A 17,068-nucleotide genomic window follows, 5' to 3' on the forward strand; every position below is an offset into this window, starting at 1 on the left:
GCAAATATCACCAAATGAATGTTTGAAAATGTACACAAAAATCAACACTGTTCTAAGCGTCGTTTCTTATCACTTTATTATTTGTGGAATGCATACTGTTTGTTTTGCAGGAACCGCTTTGACACGCCAAAAGTAGATGCAAACCGTACTCACGTTTTGGGGAAGAAGACACATTCAAGAATAAAGGACAAAACACTGGATGTCAGTTTGAAAATAAAACCATGAAGCGCCAAAGACGGGACATTGATCGCGGATATGCATGGGTGGTTAGTGTTGCTTGCTTTGCTATTGAGGTGCTCTGTGGCGCTCTAAACTCTTCTGTGGGGGTCATTACACCGGCCATTCTGGAAGAGGTTGATGGCGATTTGGTCAAAGTATCGTGGGTAGGGTCAACATTGCTTGGGACGTTCTCAATGTGCGGTAAGTGTGCATGCTTCAAAGCTACAACCATACGTTTTAGCTGCCAGTAGAGCAGAGCAGAGGTTCAGGTCGAATGTTAAACTACGTGTGTGGCAAACTCGTTTGAGAATTCCATTACATTTTGTTCAATATACCTCTTAATGTTTTGTTTAAGAATGATAGCTTCAGAATAATAAAGGCATTATGTATTATGCATGTACTTTATTGACAGGTAGATTGATTGGGCAATTTTGTGATACCTATTGGCATTGATTTGAGCAGGCATACGTATCTGTGCGGTTCCTAAAGAACCGACAGTCTGCAAGACTCGGAAGACTTTGTTGCTCTGTCAGTCTTTGCCACACACAACTCAGGGCATTTGTGTACTTATAAGGGGCGCACGTTCGGTATCTCAAGTAATACATAAATGACTGTTCATCCGTATTTTGAAACATTTGTCTCCAATGCTTGATGCTCAACCACGAAATAATTCCCTTGTTGAAGTTCACTACAGAAAGAAAAAACACAAAATATGGAGCATATTTACTACAAGTTTTTTGTGGAAACAGTATGATGAAAGAAATACATGGTTCCTTTAAAGAAAAATATGTTTGAAATGAAATTCGGACACACAGCTACATTGAAGACATATCTTCCGTGATATTGGTGAGATGTAAAAATAGAACCAGTGTGTCCAATGTTTGTGTCCAATGTTTTTGAGAGCCGAACGTGTCAAGTGTTTCCTTTGTATCGTGCTATCATTACAGGAGCTAACAAACTAATGACGGACTTTTTCAGGACCATTGGCAGGAATCATTCAAAACAAAATTGGAAACCGATGGACAGGTATTCTGGGTGGTATACTGATGTTTCTTGGACTGACAGCTGCATCCTTTAGTAGGACTGCCACTGGTTTGATCCTTACGTTCGGAGTCATAACAGGTAAGAATCAACATGCTTGTTGTGTAAACGTGGACTGCACGATGTGGTCAATGTCACACTTTGATTCATGCTTTCAAAACAAAATGAAAAGTGCAAAAAATGTATCTTACAACAATAATCTTCAAATGTGTAGTGTAGATTCTGACAACATTATTGAGTAGAGATATCTGAAACAGTATGACGTGCCCCTCGAAATTGTACTGACCCATGACGTCACCAAAAAACAAGATTGCAGAATCCATGCGCTGACCACCCCCTAACTGAGGGACATCACAAAAACAAGACATCGACAATGACGCTAAACACGCGTCGACCACACACACGCATGTACCTTATACGCTCTTAATCACACACACCCTCCCGTCTATGTAAAACTCTCTACAAAAGGAAACGGTAAGACGGTGATATTCTACATAGAAATTATGTATTCTGGGAGGTAAAAAATGGCAAAGCTGTTGAGTCGCGTTGTTTACTTCGTATCGTAAACCCGAAGCGGGCAGCGAGTGATTAATAACAATTTTGAAGGAGGTCTCTAAACGTTGTGCTGTCTATGTAAATCTCTCTACAATACTAGACTGCAAGACAAATGTACCTAGACGCTCAAAATCACACGTCCTCCCGTCTGTGTGAAGCTCAGTACGAGACGGTAAGACGGCGAAATTTTACCGAAGTATTAAAGGCATCACACGTCGTGCAGTCCATTTAAAGCTCTCTACAATACAAGACCGCATGACGACGATATTCTTCAACGTTTACACCGCCCCCAAATATACCCCACGAGGTAGACAACAGCAACACGCTATAAAGCACAACCGAGGCATTGGGAAATACATTTTCATACCTTTTATTCACAATAATAGACACCATCGAACACCAATATATTTTCTATACACATTTAAGCAATACAACAAGTAGATATAAATAGTTATAATATATTATGTTCTCGTCACGATACGGCTGAAATATTGCCGATGTGACGTTAAATATTAACTCACTCACTCACTATGAATAGTTTGTCAGACGAGAGTATGCGTCCTCATATGAGTGTCGAATCCTGAGGCTAGGTACACATGAATACGATGAATACGAATACGATGGCCTAAACCTTTCATGCTCAAAGTCAATGTCATCTTCGGTGAACCATTTCAACAATGTCAAACCACAACCAGCCACAAGCAACCTTGTCCGAAACACCAGTATAATAAAATCCTCTCCGGGCAAGCTGCATACCTTTCTGAACCAGTTGCTTGGGCCAGTCCCTAAAAGTAACATTCCTGTCGTAGCTGTTCGTGACAATAGTTGTGGCTGAAGTTCAGTAGCTTTCTATGTTCCCCCTCAGCGTCGTCTTCGTCTCTCACATACTTTCCTGTTAATCGTCGTAAAACTTCCTGTACGATCCAGCGCCCATGTCATCATACGAGAGACATGTAAGATGATGATATTTTCCACCCACCGACACACTGTCTTCGTTCACATAGTCCGATAAAGTCACCGCTTCCCGTTCACATAGTCCGATAAAGTCACCGCTTCCCCTGTGTTTGTATAATCACTGCAATCAGGCAGCTTACTCCTTTCTCCATCCCTCTGGTGTTTAGTGAGTGAGTGAGATTTAAAGTCACATCGGTAGTATTTCAGCCATATCGTGACTATGGCAAACTATATCAATAATAAGTATAAGTAAAGTGATCCTCCCGATTACACCACAAACAAAATGGCGACCATAAGAATTCGGGCGCTGTCCGTCAAGCTAGGGTAGGATTCTCGATTGCTGCTCTCAGTGCTTTTACCTCATAAAATATTCAATAGGCATGCATTAAAACTTTAAAAGGAGGCTAGTAAATGATGATTCGCGTTGTTTACCTCGTATCATAAACCTGAAGCGGGTAGCGAGCGAATAATATCAATTTTAAAGGATATCTATAAGTGCCGTGTTGTCTATGTTTGTAAAGCTCCATACAATACCAGACAGCAAGGCAAATGTACCTAGATACTCAAAATCACACGTCCTCAGGTCTGTGTAAAGCTCTCTACAATGCTATGCTCTCTACAATACTAATACATTGCTTTCTATGTTCCCCCGATGGTCTCCCGCGGGTGTCAGACCTCGTCGTCATTGCCGACTCTCGCTTACTTTCCTCATCAAACTTCCTGTATGATCCAGCGCCCACATCATCATATGAGAGACATGTAAGATGATGATATTTTCCGTCCACCGACCCACTGTCTTCATTAACATAGTCCGATAAAGTCACCGCTTCCCCATGTTGGTATAATCACTGCAATCAAGCAGCTATCTCCCTGTCTCCATCCCCCTGCTGTTTAAGGGTATCGGGAACGTAGTAGTAGGTGAGGTGAGGTGAAATTGGGTTTAACGTCGTGCTTGAGAATTTTTCGCTCATATGACGACGTGCATGCGTGTGTATGTGTATGTGCGGCTGCTTGTACTAGCCCAGACTAAAGCTGGTTTTATAGTGCTAGCCCACTGAGATACCATGCCGCAGTGAAGCATGAATACCCCACTGAGACACATTATACTGACTCTGAGCCGACCAGTCCTTGTTGTACCCTTTAATGCCGAGCGCCAGGCAGGGACCAACAAGTACCATACAGTCAGACCTCGTTAATACGAACACTTAGGTTTTTTATAAAAAAACGTTCAGATGGTGAAACGTTCATACTGCTGAAACCACAGTATATGCGCCGAGTTACTTCCCCTTGATATATTTCCTTACTATCGATACGTGAAGAAATCAAAACAAAACATCAAAGACAATCACTGGATTTATTTCACATTGTTTCACTCACACATTTTACTTACAAAAGTAGTCTTTAATGGTGGGCTGCTGCAAAGGTTGTTTTAAAGAATTGAGCATGTCCATTGCTTTATCTGCATTTTCGATGTCACCCTGGCACTCGTAGTATGTAATAATGTTACCGAGGTACAGTCTCATGTCTGTTAAAGACGGAAGGGTGACAGTGTCTTCTGCTTCTTCTTCTTCACTTTCAATCTGATCATCTGCAGCTGTCACCTATCTCTATGATGTTCTCTGAAGTCAGCGAATCACAAGTTTCTTCGTTGGCATCGGCATCGATGAAATCATCAGGCGACATGTTTTCATCATCAGACGGGAGGCGTTGAAGTAGCTTTTTCAAGTCGGCAAGCACGATATCATCTTCGAAATCATCAGTTTCACCAATCTGGGATTCTTGACTTGGCAGAATTTCGACATGCTTGAAACAGTTCTTGATCGTCTGACAGGAAACATCTGCCCATGCAGATTTCACGAATCGTCAAGGCTTCTCTTAAGTTTATACACTGGGGTTTGTCGTCTTCAGCACATGCGATGAAATGTCTCACTAATGATCTCTTGTAATAAGCTTTGAATGTCCGAATAATACCAGCATCAAGTGGCTGAATCCGGGATGTAGTGTTAGGAAGAAAGTGAACTTTGACATTTGTCAACTTCACATGTTTGCAATTGTGGCTGGCTGCATTGTCCACGAGAAGTATCACGCAACGGCAACGTGACCTACACTGTCTATCAAAAGTTCTCAGCCAATCACAGAACATGTCAGAGGTCATCCACGCCTTCTTGTTGAAACGGTACCGAGCATAGATTTCTGGATTGAAGTCTTTCCCAAAACAGTGTGGTCGTCGAAATTTCCCTATCATGAAGGGTTTCACTTTGATGGTACCTGTTGCATTGCAGCATAATGCAACTGTCACTCTTTCTTTCGACTTCTTCACACCAGGTGTTTTCTTAGAAGCAAGTGTGTGATTGGGTCCGAGCTTATAAAACAAGCCGGTCTCGTCAAGATTGAAGATGTCGTCTTCGTCGTAATTTTTCAAGACTGATTTCAATTCTTCTCTACCTTTAACTACTGCATTCTTATCTGCACTGGCAGCTTCCCCCTGATAATTTTGTTTCTTAATTTGATGACGAGATTTGAAGCGGTAAAGCCAACCGCGAGAATAACCAAAATCATTGATTCCTAATTTTGAGCCCAATTCCATGCCTTCAATATATTTGGAATAAAAGTTGTTAAAGTGTTAACTGGACTGGTTAGGCTTTATGATAAAGGGATCAAAGGGATGAGTCGCTAAGTCGCTAAACAAACAACGTATCACTTTGGGTGGACCAGTCAGCAGCGTGGTCAACTTCAATCGTTTGGATTAACGCAGCTGTTTACAACTTAATTCACCCAATCCGTTCCGACTGACCAGCGTTCAGAGGCGGAAACTGAATCATCGGACTCACGAGGCGTCAATTATATACAATATATAGGGAGATGATTTGGTGCCCAGTGAGTAGCGTTCGGAAGTCGGTGGATTCGGATTAACGAGGACCGGATTACCGCGGCCTGACTGTATTTTAACGTCTTTTGGTATGACGCGGTCGGGGATCGAACCCGCGACCTTCCGCTCTCCGGGCGGACGCTCTAACCACTACACCACGGAGGCGGTCACGTAGTAGTGGGACATCTTTGCTGCAGTGTACGGACACACGAAGTACGCAACCTCACTTTCCGGCTGTCGGGCTCTAACTGACATTTAGTCAACATGAACGGCATGATCGGTGTGACCGCAAGCTGTAGGTAACAGTCTGCTCATGCAATCAGCCATGGTCAGACAGACAGATTATTTATTAAAGTCTCACCCCTGTTATACATATATACAAACTAATTAAACATATATTTACATAGGGCCATTCCATACGGAATTATGAGAGACTAAAATTCTTTAAAAATTGCATGTACATGTATTATGAATAACAATAATTAAAAGTTATATAATACGGATTTTCTCCTTTTTAAAACAACATGGCAGGTTTTGGCAGCTATAAAACAGATATTGCTATTGGACAGGATAAAAGCAGTTTTTTGTATATCAGTAAGATTACTAAAATTCTGACATAGGCTATCACAAGTATTTAAAAGACTAAAACGTTCATCCCTATAAACCGGACAATTAATTAAAACATGAACTTCGTCTTCAACACAGTGTTTACAATAAAAACATTTTCTGTCGTTGAGTGGAATATTGTTGTATCTACCCAGCTCAATATTAATTGGTGCAGTGCCGGATCTGAACTTAGCATATGCACTTCTGTATGGGCGGGGCATGGGATGAGTTACGTAAAATTCTGGGGTATAAACATCCTTAAAAGTACCATAAAAGCGTAGCTTATTTGCCCCCTGTTTAGATGGACCACAGGTATTCCCTACCGATTCCTTCCACTCATGTCTATAAGTATCAAATAATTTCTGCATAACACTTTGTACAATAAACCTGGAGTTAAAACTATTAGTGGGGGAAATAAAGTGCTCAAGATCAACATTGGCTAACTTTTTATGAATTTTAAAATTAAGGTTTCTTTTTCTTCTAAAAGCCCAGAGGTTACCCCAAAGAAAAATTTTGCTCGTTAGTCGATATTGATCCAGGTTACAAAGACGTTTATAAAATCTGACAACACTGCCCCACTGGCGCACGATAGGGGGAGTCCAACCCATGTCACCGCTCACAGCTGCGTTGGGTGCAAACTTTTTCACACCCAAATAGAACCGCATTGCACGGTTTTGCACAGCGTTCACACATGACATGACATGTTTTGTGTTCCCCATATACATGCGCCATAATCTAAAACAGACCACACCATGGAATCATAAAGTTTGGTAAACAATCGGTACTCCATACCACCAATGAGCTTAAACTTGGAGATTAACAAACCTAGGGCTCTGCTGGCTGAACTTGCCGCGGCCTTTGCCATTCTAGAATAATCTAGATGTTCATTAAGTAACAGGCCCAAATAACAATAAGAATCAACAACTTCAAGATTTAGATTTCCACAAGTAAATGTACAGCTGGTTCTGTCAACGGACTGATTCCTAAAATGTATAACTTTTGATTTACTATCATTGACAGACATTTTGTTCGTATCACACCATGTGTTCAGACAATCCAATAAAATATTAAGATCTGTTTCACTCTCCGCTAATAAAATAAGATCATCAGCATATGCTAAAACACCTACCTTTAAACCATCAACATTCACACCTATATTCATATTATCTAAAACTAACAACAGATCATTAATATACATATTGAATAACAATGGTGAAAGTAAACATCCTTGTTTAAGACCGCAATTAACATCAAACCATGGGGTATTAAAACCATTCAAACGGATACAACATTTGACGTTATCATAGATTGACATAATTGCATTAAAAATCCTACCCCTAACATTTTGTGAGAGTTTTCCCCATAAAATATTCCGATCAATACAATCATATGCTTTTCTAAAATCTATAAAAGCAGCAAACGTGGATTTTTTCATACTTTTTCTTGTTTCTATAATAGATGTAACACTATATACATGATCTATGGTAGATCTGCCCTTTCTAAACCCGTTTTGATTATCATGTAAAAGGCCATTGCTTTCCATGTATTCACTCAGTCTGTTGTTCAGTACCCCACAGTAAAGCTTATAACTGGCACTGGCTAACGTTATACCCCTGTATGCGAGCGGGTCCCTGGGGTCATCCGTGGAGGTCTTTGGGATTGGTGTGATAACGCCTTTACCCCACATAGAAGGGACAACACCCTCGATAAAGCATACATTAAAAAGGCTATGTAGAAATAACAAACAATTAGAGTTTTTCAGCACTTCGACTGGAATAGCATCGATACCCGGCGATTTACCTCCCTTTGCTGTCAATAAAGCCCGCTGCACCTCCCCAAGCGATATAGGTATATTGAGCTCACTGTTACTGTTACTGTTTGTGTCACGTGGCACACGTGTACAGTCAGAACTAATATTAGTGTTGAGTAGATTCGCATACGCATCTCTCCAAGTCCCTAAAACAGTGTCTATATTTGAACTAACGGAGCCATCAGACAGCTTAACTTCCATGGGGATAGTCTTTTTCCTCTCAAAACCCACGCCCACTTTACCTATCTTCCTCCAAAACTCTGAAGTATCCCTTTCACACAAACTCTCTAACTCGCGTAAGGTGCCTGTCTGGAAGTCACGCTTCGCTTTCTGAACTTTCCTATCAAACAGATCCCGTTTTAGAACATACTCATGTTTAAGATTCGCTCTACCCATCCCCTTACACTCACACCATCGCCTTTCTGCAACACACATGTCGTTCCATAAAAGTGCCAGTTGTGGAGTCCACCATTCCTTAGCACGGCGACGCTTTTTGTTTCTAGCATGGGAATCAAGGAGTATGGTTTTTGTCGGCAGTATACTGTGCATTTCATTTTTTGACACTATTCACAAACGAGTTAAAAGCAATGTCTACATCAGCCTGTACAAATTGGGATGACTCTAATTTATTGACAATGTCCACAAGTGACCGATAACTGTCATCAGATTGCATAAAGCTATCAGGTATATTAGACGTATCACATTTAACCCTAGTCTGCTGCTGACGAGTACATGGTGTAGGGTCACAGGGCGGCATATCTAAATGTATAGACCATGTTAACATTGAGTGGTCTATCTTTAACACCGTCTGTGGGTTTACCAGCCCAACACACCCGGCCCTAGTGGCTACATCATTTGGCCTAACAACACACATATTCTCAATCCTATATAACATGTCATAGGGACAAAGACAGTAATCAACCACAGATGTACCCCTAGTGGATATGTACGTAAAATCATTACAAACATTTTGTCTTCCATTTACCATACATAAATTAGCTGATATTAAGAAGTCTGCTAAAAGTCTACCATAGGTGTTGATTGTTGAGTCAACTATTACACGCTCGGGTAGGCAATCGACACCTTCTACATAGTCCAGCAGGTTACCACATCTACTGTTAAAATCGCCACAGATAAAAGTCATTTCAGGAGAATAATACTTGACTATCTGTAATAATAGGGTATCATAAAATCAATTGCATCTATTTGCCTTGTGGAGTTCTCAGGTGGGAGGTAACACACACATATAACAAAACTAAATTGAGGATGTAACTTGTCAACAAACTTCAACCATAGAATACCTTCATAACTACAATCTAAAACTGAAACGTTAAAACAATCATAGAAGGCACTCTTGATTAAAAACCCAACCCCGCCCGATCCGCATTTAGCTCTAGTATGTGTCAGAGTTCTATTATGTCCGAGCCACACGTAGCCATCTACATCTATCTTCTGGGTTCCCTTTAAGTGTGTCTCAGCAATTCCAATAATGTCTAAATCACATTCAGTTATACAGTGCGAACGTAGTACGAAGTTTTCAGACAGTTTATCACATGAGTAGCCGCAAACATTCCAAAACCTGCTTTCTAGTATACGTTGTTGCAGTGGTTTGTCGCTCTCAACATATATATCTTTAAAGTTTCTCGAGTCTCTTAACCTTCTTTTCCCACTCAGAATTAACTTCTTATCGTCTACCGATGTGCATGTTGCGATAATGACGCCTGGGTACCTGCTGTTGTTGGACAAGTTAGGATGCTTGGTGTAACAAAAACCTGTAATCCATTTGATTGACTGATGGCGTGTAGATCCAGGCGAGTGTTCGGGGCCTGAAGTGAGCTGTGTTGACCTAAAAATTCAAACATTATTTTGTTAATCAATAGCATATTTACATGACACGTGTTTTTATTTGTTTTCAAAATTTCAGGATTTACTGATTGACAATCGATTTTACACCTGAAATATGTGGTGAAGAAGTGTGCAAATGGTCGAGTGAACATATTATGTTTTAGCACTACAGATTACCAGAATAAAGCCAAATATGCATTTGAATGTGGACTCGATGAGCAGGATTATGATCAATCGAAACACAGTACTGCTTGTGCTATAAAGGGTGAATCAGTACTGACGGTTTGGCAAGAACGTCCACCTCACAACTGCGAACATTGTTCTGACATCAATGAAAATTTGATACAATAATCCACAACTTTGCCAGGGGGTATTTTCAGATCAGATGCATAGCAACGGAAAGAGAATGATATTTAAGAAATACAGTTAGCTCAACAACCACGTATAGTGTAATAAAGCACACTTTCGCCCTGAACTATTATTGTTAAAGTACGAGGACGCTTGCGTTATAATAGACCTAAATTAAGAATCCTCGCACAGGGCTAACTGGCGCGCTGTTCTATTGATGTGTCTGCCCCCCCCTACGTTAAGATGAACATTACCAGAAAAACTAAACGATAAACAGTTTGATGACGGTTTACGTTCGGATTTAATATCTTCTCTAAATTATTGTAATTACATCTGTGATCGACGTAAACAATATGGGGCAATGTGAACGTCGCATTTCTACTATCAACGTAAGTTTAGATCATTACATCCAGATTAAGCTGAGTAGTCAAGCGGCATTCCACGATTGCATTATGAGAATGTAAACATTGCGAACGTTACCGTGTCGCTGAAAACTTGTGAGTCGAATTGAGACATTTTAAACGTTGCAATACATAAACGTAATGTTTCCTCCAGTGACGTTAGCTGCGTGAAGCAACTGCAATCCAAGAAACGGGATGATACGGAGTAGTTTACTGTACGAGGCGATGACAACTGACATGCATTGCAACGTCGCTTACATTGTGACATAATGCAAAATTGTTCAATTACGAGGGGACAGACTAGAATGGCATTACATTGTGACGTAATGCAAAAAGTGCACATTATCGTCTGATAAAGTACTGTCGGCGCCTTTGATATTTCACCGAAGCATCTTACGATATGGAATATTGATAGATCAACTGGTTTAATTTTAATTATGAAACCCTGAGGATTTCTTAACTACTCAACAGTTCGCCGCTGACTCTCATAGTTGGCCAGTCCTTTTCGTGTTCGTGTTAAGTATGGTAGACCATTTCGAAACGTTTGACATTCGTATTGCACATTTTCTGTAGATTTAACTACAGTAAATGATCGGAGAAAGTATAACCCTACCGAAGATGTGATACAGAGCCCCAAAAGTATAACAGATCCTCCCAAAAGTATGACAAGCCGTTCCAAAAGTATGACCCTGTGTAACTTTAGCCTCGTACCTTTCCCGTAGATTTTGCTACTAAAACTGACGGGAGAACCATGCTAAAAGTATGTCACACAGTCCCAATGTATGACCCACTGTATCAAAAGTATGGTAGCCCATTCCAAAAGTATCAGAGACCCTCATAAAAATATGATACACTGTTTTATAAGTATGACACACTACACCTAAACCGTGTTTACCAGCCCTTTCTTAGCGTGTCTGATGCTTGACATAAGATCAGAGTGTTCACTCCCGATGGTTACACAACGAGGCATTTGTATCATCATCTTACATGTCTCTCGTATGATGATGTGGGCGCTGGACGTACAGGAAGTTTGACGAGGATAATCGGAAAATAAGCGAGGTACCATTGCTATCTGCATGGACCCTAGTTGGATTTACACCCTCCCTTCAGCCATTGGTGATGGACGAGAAATCTAGCAATAAATTAAAAGCACACATATTCTACGATTAAAAATGTGGCAAGTTTAAATTTACTTTAAATGTGTTGGGACTTACGTACCCTCTCAGGAGTACAATAATTTTACGCTACTTCAACCCCCTTTGAGGGTACAGCCACTAACAATCGAAGTTACTAATCTAAACTACCAACAATAAAATATTTAGCTATTTACAGATCAGTCAACAAATCTAATTCTTTTAAAAAATCAACTATTAAATGATAATTTACATTATAAAAAAGATCCTTCAATGTTTTGACATTGAAATACTTATCCCTTGTGGTGGAATATTCAACACAGTCAAGCAGGACATGCTTGACTATGATTCTTTCATCGCAAGGGATGCAAAACGGAGGATCTTCGCCTTTCAGTAAATATTCGTGAGTATATCTAGTGTGGCCAATGCGACATCGTCGCATAATGACCTCTTCAAATCTGGATTGACAACCCAAGTAGGTGTAACCAATATAAGGTTTTATTTCATGTAATTTATTTATACCTACCTGGGTGTTCCACTTCTTCTGCATCAGATCACGGATGTAGGTTCTAATGCTAGCTTTGTAATCAGAGTATGGGATAAGAAGTGGTGTCACAGATTTGAGTAGTGCTGCCTTGGCAGCAAGATCGGCCATTGTGTTCCCAGAAATGCCAACATGGCTGGGTAACCAACAGAAGAGGATGTCGCATTGGCCAGTAGCAAGATCATTACATAATTCGATTATTTCAATTAAAAGTGGATGTTTGCAAGATAGATTTTTAATAGCCTGAAGGCAAGAAAGAGAGTCAGAAAAGATTATATATTGTTTATGTTTAATATATATAAGAGCTGTTAGGATGGCGTTTGCTTCTGCTGTAAATACAGAGCTGTTATCCGGTATTCTAGAAGATATTGTTCTGGATCCAATGACAGTGGCACCTGCCACTGGGCCACCGTCCTTGGACCCATCTGTAAATAAGGATTTATATGTATTATATTTACTTTTTAATTGATTATACTCTTGTTTATATTGTAAGTCATTAGTATATGATTTTTTAAACTTTGTCAGAGTTAGGTCAACTTGTGGCCTGACCAATTGCCAAGGCGGAGAAGAAAGAAGACGGGAAGGAGATATATTTTCCAGCTCAATGCCAGCAGCAGAAATGAATGGTTTAATTCTGTGCCCAAGAGGCGGAACAAGAGAAGGCTTTTTGTTGTATAAATCCTCATACAGAGGATTGAAAACACAGTTAAATGCAGGATTAGACTCGTTAGAATAGAGTTTTGTTATATACTGTAAAGATAATTTGATGCGACGTTGGTTTTTGGGTGGCTCATCAGCCTCAACATAGAGACTATCAATAGGAGAGGTTCTAAAAGACCCAAGACAAAGTGTTAGGCCTTGGTGGTGGACAGAATCAAGTAGTTTTAGGTTGCCTTGCGGGGTCCACCATATACGATGGAGCCATAATCAAGTTTCGAGCAGACCAATGATCGATATAGGTGGAGGAGGGTAGCTTGATCCCCTCCCCACTTTGAATTAGACACGACTTTCAACAAGTCAAGTGCCTTCAGGCATTTATCTTTTACGTATTTAATATGTGGTAAGAAAGTCAGATGAGAGTAAAAAATAAGTCCTAAAAACTTGGCCTCCTTGACAACCTTGATGGGTGTGCCATTTAAAAATAGGTCTGGGTCTTTGTGCGGTTTATATTTTCTACAGAAATGTATACAATTTGGTTTGGATTTAGAAAACAAATTTCATATTAATCAATCGCTGCCTGCTTCGGGTTTACGATACGAGGTAAGCAACGCGACTCATCATTTAAAGCCTCCTTCTAAATTTCAACGTTTTAATGCTTGCCTATTGTATATTTTGTGAGGTAAAAACACTGAGAGCAGCATTCGAGAATGCGTCACCTACAATCCCTTATGACCAGTGACGTCACCCTAGGGTGTGTGTGTGTGTGAGAGAGAGAGAGAAAGAGAGAGAGAGAGAGGGGAGGGGGGGTCTTGTTTCGGTGACGTTATGGGCCAATACATTTTCGACGGGCACGTCATTTTGTGTCATTTCGGAAATGTATATGCTATTTTTGTATGCATCGCTGCAGGAAACATATTTGATTCATAATCCAGCACCATGTGTCCGTGAATGGATTGATGAATAGTAAAACGTTCCCAACACTTTAATCTAACCTACAAATATACACTGCAGTAACTCAAACATTGTCCAGATACGGTTCCACCACATTTCATGGTGCATATTCAAGTATAAGTAATTACCGAATTAACCCAATGCTAAATGCTTTGTTATAACCTATAGTGGAAGCTATCTAAACTGGCACTCTTCTGGACTGAAGATATAATTCGGTTTAAACACCGGTAGTATATCTTTGACATTTACGCAGTGTGCAGGTACTGAATGATCCTCGAAGCAGACAGTTGGAAGACGGAACTATTTCTCTCTCACTGACTTCATTCACAAATATAGGGCATTATTTCGCATATGCTACGTGCTACAGTCTCACTGATTCGAGATTTATAAGACAGGAACATAGTTTCTGATCACCAACAGTTCACAGTTTGGTCAACCAAACATTCATTTCCCATGAGCTTCAGTTGACTGTCTGACTGAGTTTGGTTTTACGCCGCTTTTAGCAATATTCCAGCAACATCACGGCGGGGGACACCAGAAATGGGCTTCACACATTGTACCCATGTGGGGATTCGAACCCGGGTCTTCGCCGTGACGAGCCAACGCTTAACCACTAGCCTACCCCACCGCCCCGCTTCAGTTGACAATCAAAGTTATTACAAAAGGTTAAAACTAAGTCCGCATTTATAAACATGGCTGACCATTTGTCACCTTGAAAGTTTATGGCCTCTGAAAGTGGAAGGAGATCTGACAGGATCTTTTAAAGCTTGGGACTGAAACCATTTATTCGTGACACATTTTCCGTAATTACTCGTACCTCGTTGGTTATTCTGTAACTTTTACACGTAATAACTCATTGATGTATACTTCCACAACCTGCGAACGTGTGTATCTATATCCACAGGTTTAGGTTGTGGTCTGGCTGCTAATGTGAGTGGCGTGGCTCCCAGCAACTACTTCAAGAAGAGACTCCCAGTAGCATACGGTATCTGCATGTCTGGAGGTGCAGTAGGACTGCTGGCAATCGGACCATTAACAGTTCAGCTGTTGGAGATGTACAATTTATCGGGCGCGTTGCTTATTTTGGGTGCCATTGCATTCAATGTGTGCTTAGCTGGAGCTCTAATTCGACCACCGTCTACACTGATGCAAGAGGAGTCAATGTCAATAGATCTTGCCCGCCAAGACGACACAGAGGAGATTTGTGATGCACAAGGAGATCCTACAATGACGATGCACTCGCAACATAATGTTCTAACTGTAGAAAGTACGACCGTCAAGTTTGAACAGCGTGGCGGGAATCATTGTTCTCCAGCTAATTTGCCTCAGATTGTTAAAGAAAACAGTCCTGGGAAACGTAATGAAACGGCAGAGTCTCTGCTTGAACACAGCTCGCATTTAACAACTGAAAACTCACGGAGTAGGATAATACCTCAATGCGTAACCTTGTTCTGCACAAATGGATTTTTCCTGTATCTGCTCAGTATCATTTTCTGGTCTCTTGGGGATACAGTCTGCATGGTTCATTTACCAAATTTTGCTGAATTGAAAGGCAGTACACCAGCACAGTCTGCCAGTTTGTTCACTGTCATGGGTGTGCCTGCACTTTTTTCCGGATTCCTGACTGGTTTTGCATCTTCTGATCCAGCTATTGGAAACATTATCCTTCACGTTGGACTACAAGGAATGACAGGAGTATCCCTTCTGTTACTCCCCGTGCTGTCACATACGTGCAGTCTCCAAATGATTTTCAGTGTCCTGTATGGTACATACAGTCAGGGACCTTACACATTGGTTAGTCCTATATGCATTGAGCTGATAGGCCGATCCAAATTGGCCGTTGGGTTTGGTGTATGCTACTTTTGCTTTGGACTCGGCAGCATGGTTGGACCACCCATTGCAAGTAGGTTAACCTTGAGCCTATATTTTGCGTATATTTTCGTGAATGTGTGAGTGGTTGATGCGATAATGCGTTAATTAATGTGTTAATAGACGGCTTGTAACACCCTACCTGACTGGTGCGTGAAGATACGTACCGATCATGACACATGCATAGTCATAGATACTCAAATATGCATTTTGGTATATACTTCTAAAGATTTTAGTTTTTCATGACCTTAAACTATTTTATCATAAACCCTGAGACATATGTTACATGAAGAACCACCACATTGTGTTTCAGGTCTTATCTATGAAAGTACTGGAGTGTATGACTTTACGTTTCTTTTCTCAGGTAGGTAATTGTGATCATCATTATTGATGTAAAGTGTAAAGAAACAAGTAAAATGAGTTTTATGCAACCCGCCAGATGAAAATATGTCGAAAAAGAAAAGTCCACTAAATGATCAGAGAGTAAGTGTGCACTTTGTATTTTGTTCAGATATAAACATTCGTGTCCCATTTGTTGGACTAAACAGTATGACAAACAATTAATGAAGCATACAACATTATGGATGACAGCTTCTTGTTTATTCAATAGAGCGACGTTTCGATGTAGATTTTTACACCGCTATCATGTTTAGCTTGGTAACAGTGTAAGAATCTACATCAAAAGGTCGCTCTGTGCAATAAACAAGATGTCATCCATAAAGTTGTATGCTTCATTGTTTACTCCCCATGTTCAAGAATGCTGAACCTGCAGGAAAACAGTTTCAAACAATTGACAAACCATTGATCGTGAGGCGGTTACCTTTAATTTCTGATAAAGACAAACAATTAATTTATGAGGAAAACCACAATCGTACATTTTTTTAGAAACAACACGATTTCTTTGTAAAGATCGGATACTATTTCTGTAAATATACATTGAATGTGCTTGCTTTCTAGTTGTTTCAGTACAAAATGGTTTGCCAACATCAGTGCCTCATTGTTGTCTGCATATTTCATAGTAAGGGAGTATAGATTTACGCCGTTTTAGCAATATATCAGCAATACCACGGCGGAGGACACCAGACATGGGTACATAACTCTGTGTATATTTGGTCAATGTTTCGTTGCAGGTGCCTGCTTCATCATTAGTGCCTTCCTCGCCTTGTGTATTCCATTGGCCAAGAAGCCAACATAAATGGATGTGTTTAAATCTTTGTATGAATAGATTTAGTATTTTTATCCCCCGCAACGAAGTGGGAACGG

The 17,068-nt window shown here is 40.4% G+C and overlaps 2 protein-coding genes across 2 annotated transcripts; one reads left to right on the forward strand and one right to left on the reverse strand.

The window, feature by feature from the left end:
* Positions 1 to 4,353: 4,353 nt before the first annotated feature.
* Positions 4,354 to 5,356, reverse strand: LOC124273114 (tigger transposable element-derived protein 6-like). Its single transcript, XM_046708335.1, has 2 exons — positions 4,876 to 5,356; positions 4,354 to 4,607 (listed from the first exon to the last, which is right to left on the reverse strand). Exons 1-2 carry the CDS (start codon positions 5,354 to 5,356, stop codon positions 4,354 to 4,356), a joined length of 735 nt encoding a protein of 244 aa, XP_046564291.1.
* Positions 5,357 to 5,902: 546 nt separating this feature from the next.
* LOC124273116 (monocarboxylate transporter 14-like) lies at positions 5,903 to 17,000 on the forward strand. The gene is made up of 4 exons (XM_046708336.1): positions 5,903 to 5,933; positions 14,841 to 15,356; positions 16,119 to 16,169; positions 16,936 to 17,000. The coding sequence occupies exons 1-4, from the start codon at positions 5,903 to 5,905 to the stop codon at positions 16,998 to 17,000; spliced, it is 663 nt and encodes a 220-aa protein (XP_046564292.1).
* The last annotated feature ends 68 nt before the right edge of the window (positions 17,001 to 17,068 follow it).

This window comes from Haliotis rubra, unplaced genomic scaffold (assembly GCF_003918875.1).
Source record: "Haliotis rubra isolate DU_JTF1 unplaced genomic scaffold, ASM391887v1 Scf1766, whole genome shotgun sequence".
Classification (NCBI taxonomy): Eukaryota; Metazoa; Mollusca; class Gastropoda; order Lepetellida; family Haliotidae; genus Haliotis; species Haliotis rubra.

Excerpts from the sequence above, each read along its gene's own strand:
- LOC124273116 (XM_046708336.1), top strand. The coding sequence starts at position 5,903 with ATGAACGGCATGATCGGTGTGACCGCAAGCT. Across the intron at positions 5,934-14,840 it reads GATCGGTGTGACCGCAAGCT|GTTTAGGTTGTGGTCTGGCT; the intron begins GTAGGTAACAGT and ends CTATATCCACAG. Across the intron at positions 16,170-16,935 it reads CTTTACGTTTCTTTTCTCAG|GTGCCTGCTTCATCATTAGT; the intron begins GTAGGTAATTGT and ends GTTTCGTTGCAG.
- LOC124273114 (XM_046708335.1), bottom strand. The coding sequence starts at position 5,356 with ATGGAATTGGGCTCAAAATTAGGAATCAATGATTTTGGTTATTCTCGC. Across the intron at positions 4,608-4,875 it reads GAGAACTTTTGATAGACAGT|ATGTTTCCTGTCAGACGATC; the intron begins GTAGGTCACGTT and ends CTGCATGGGCAG.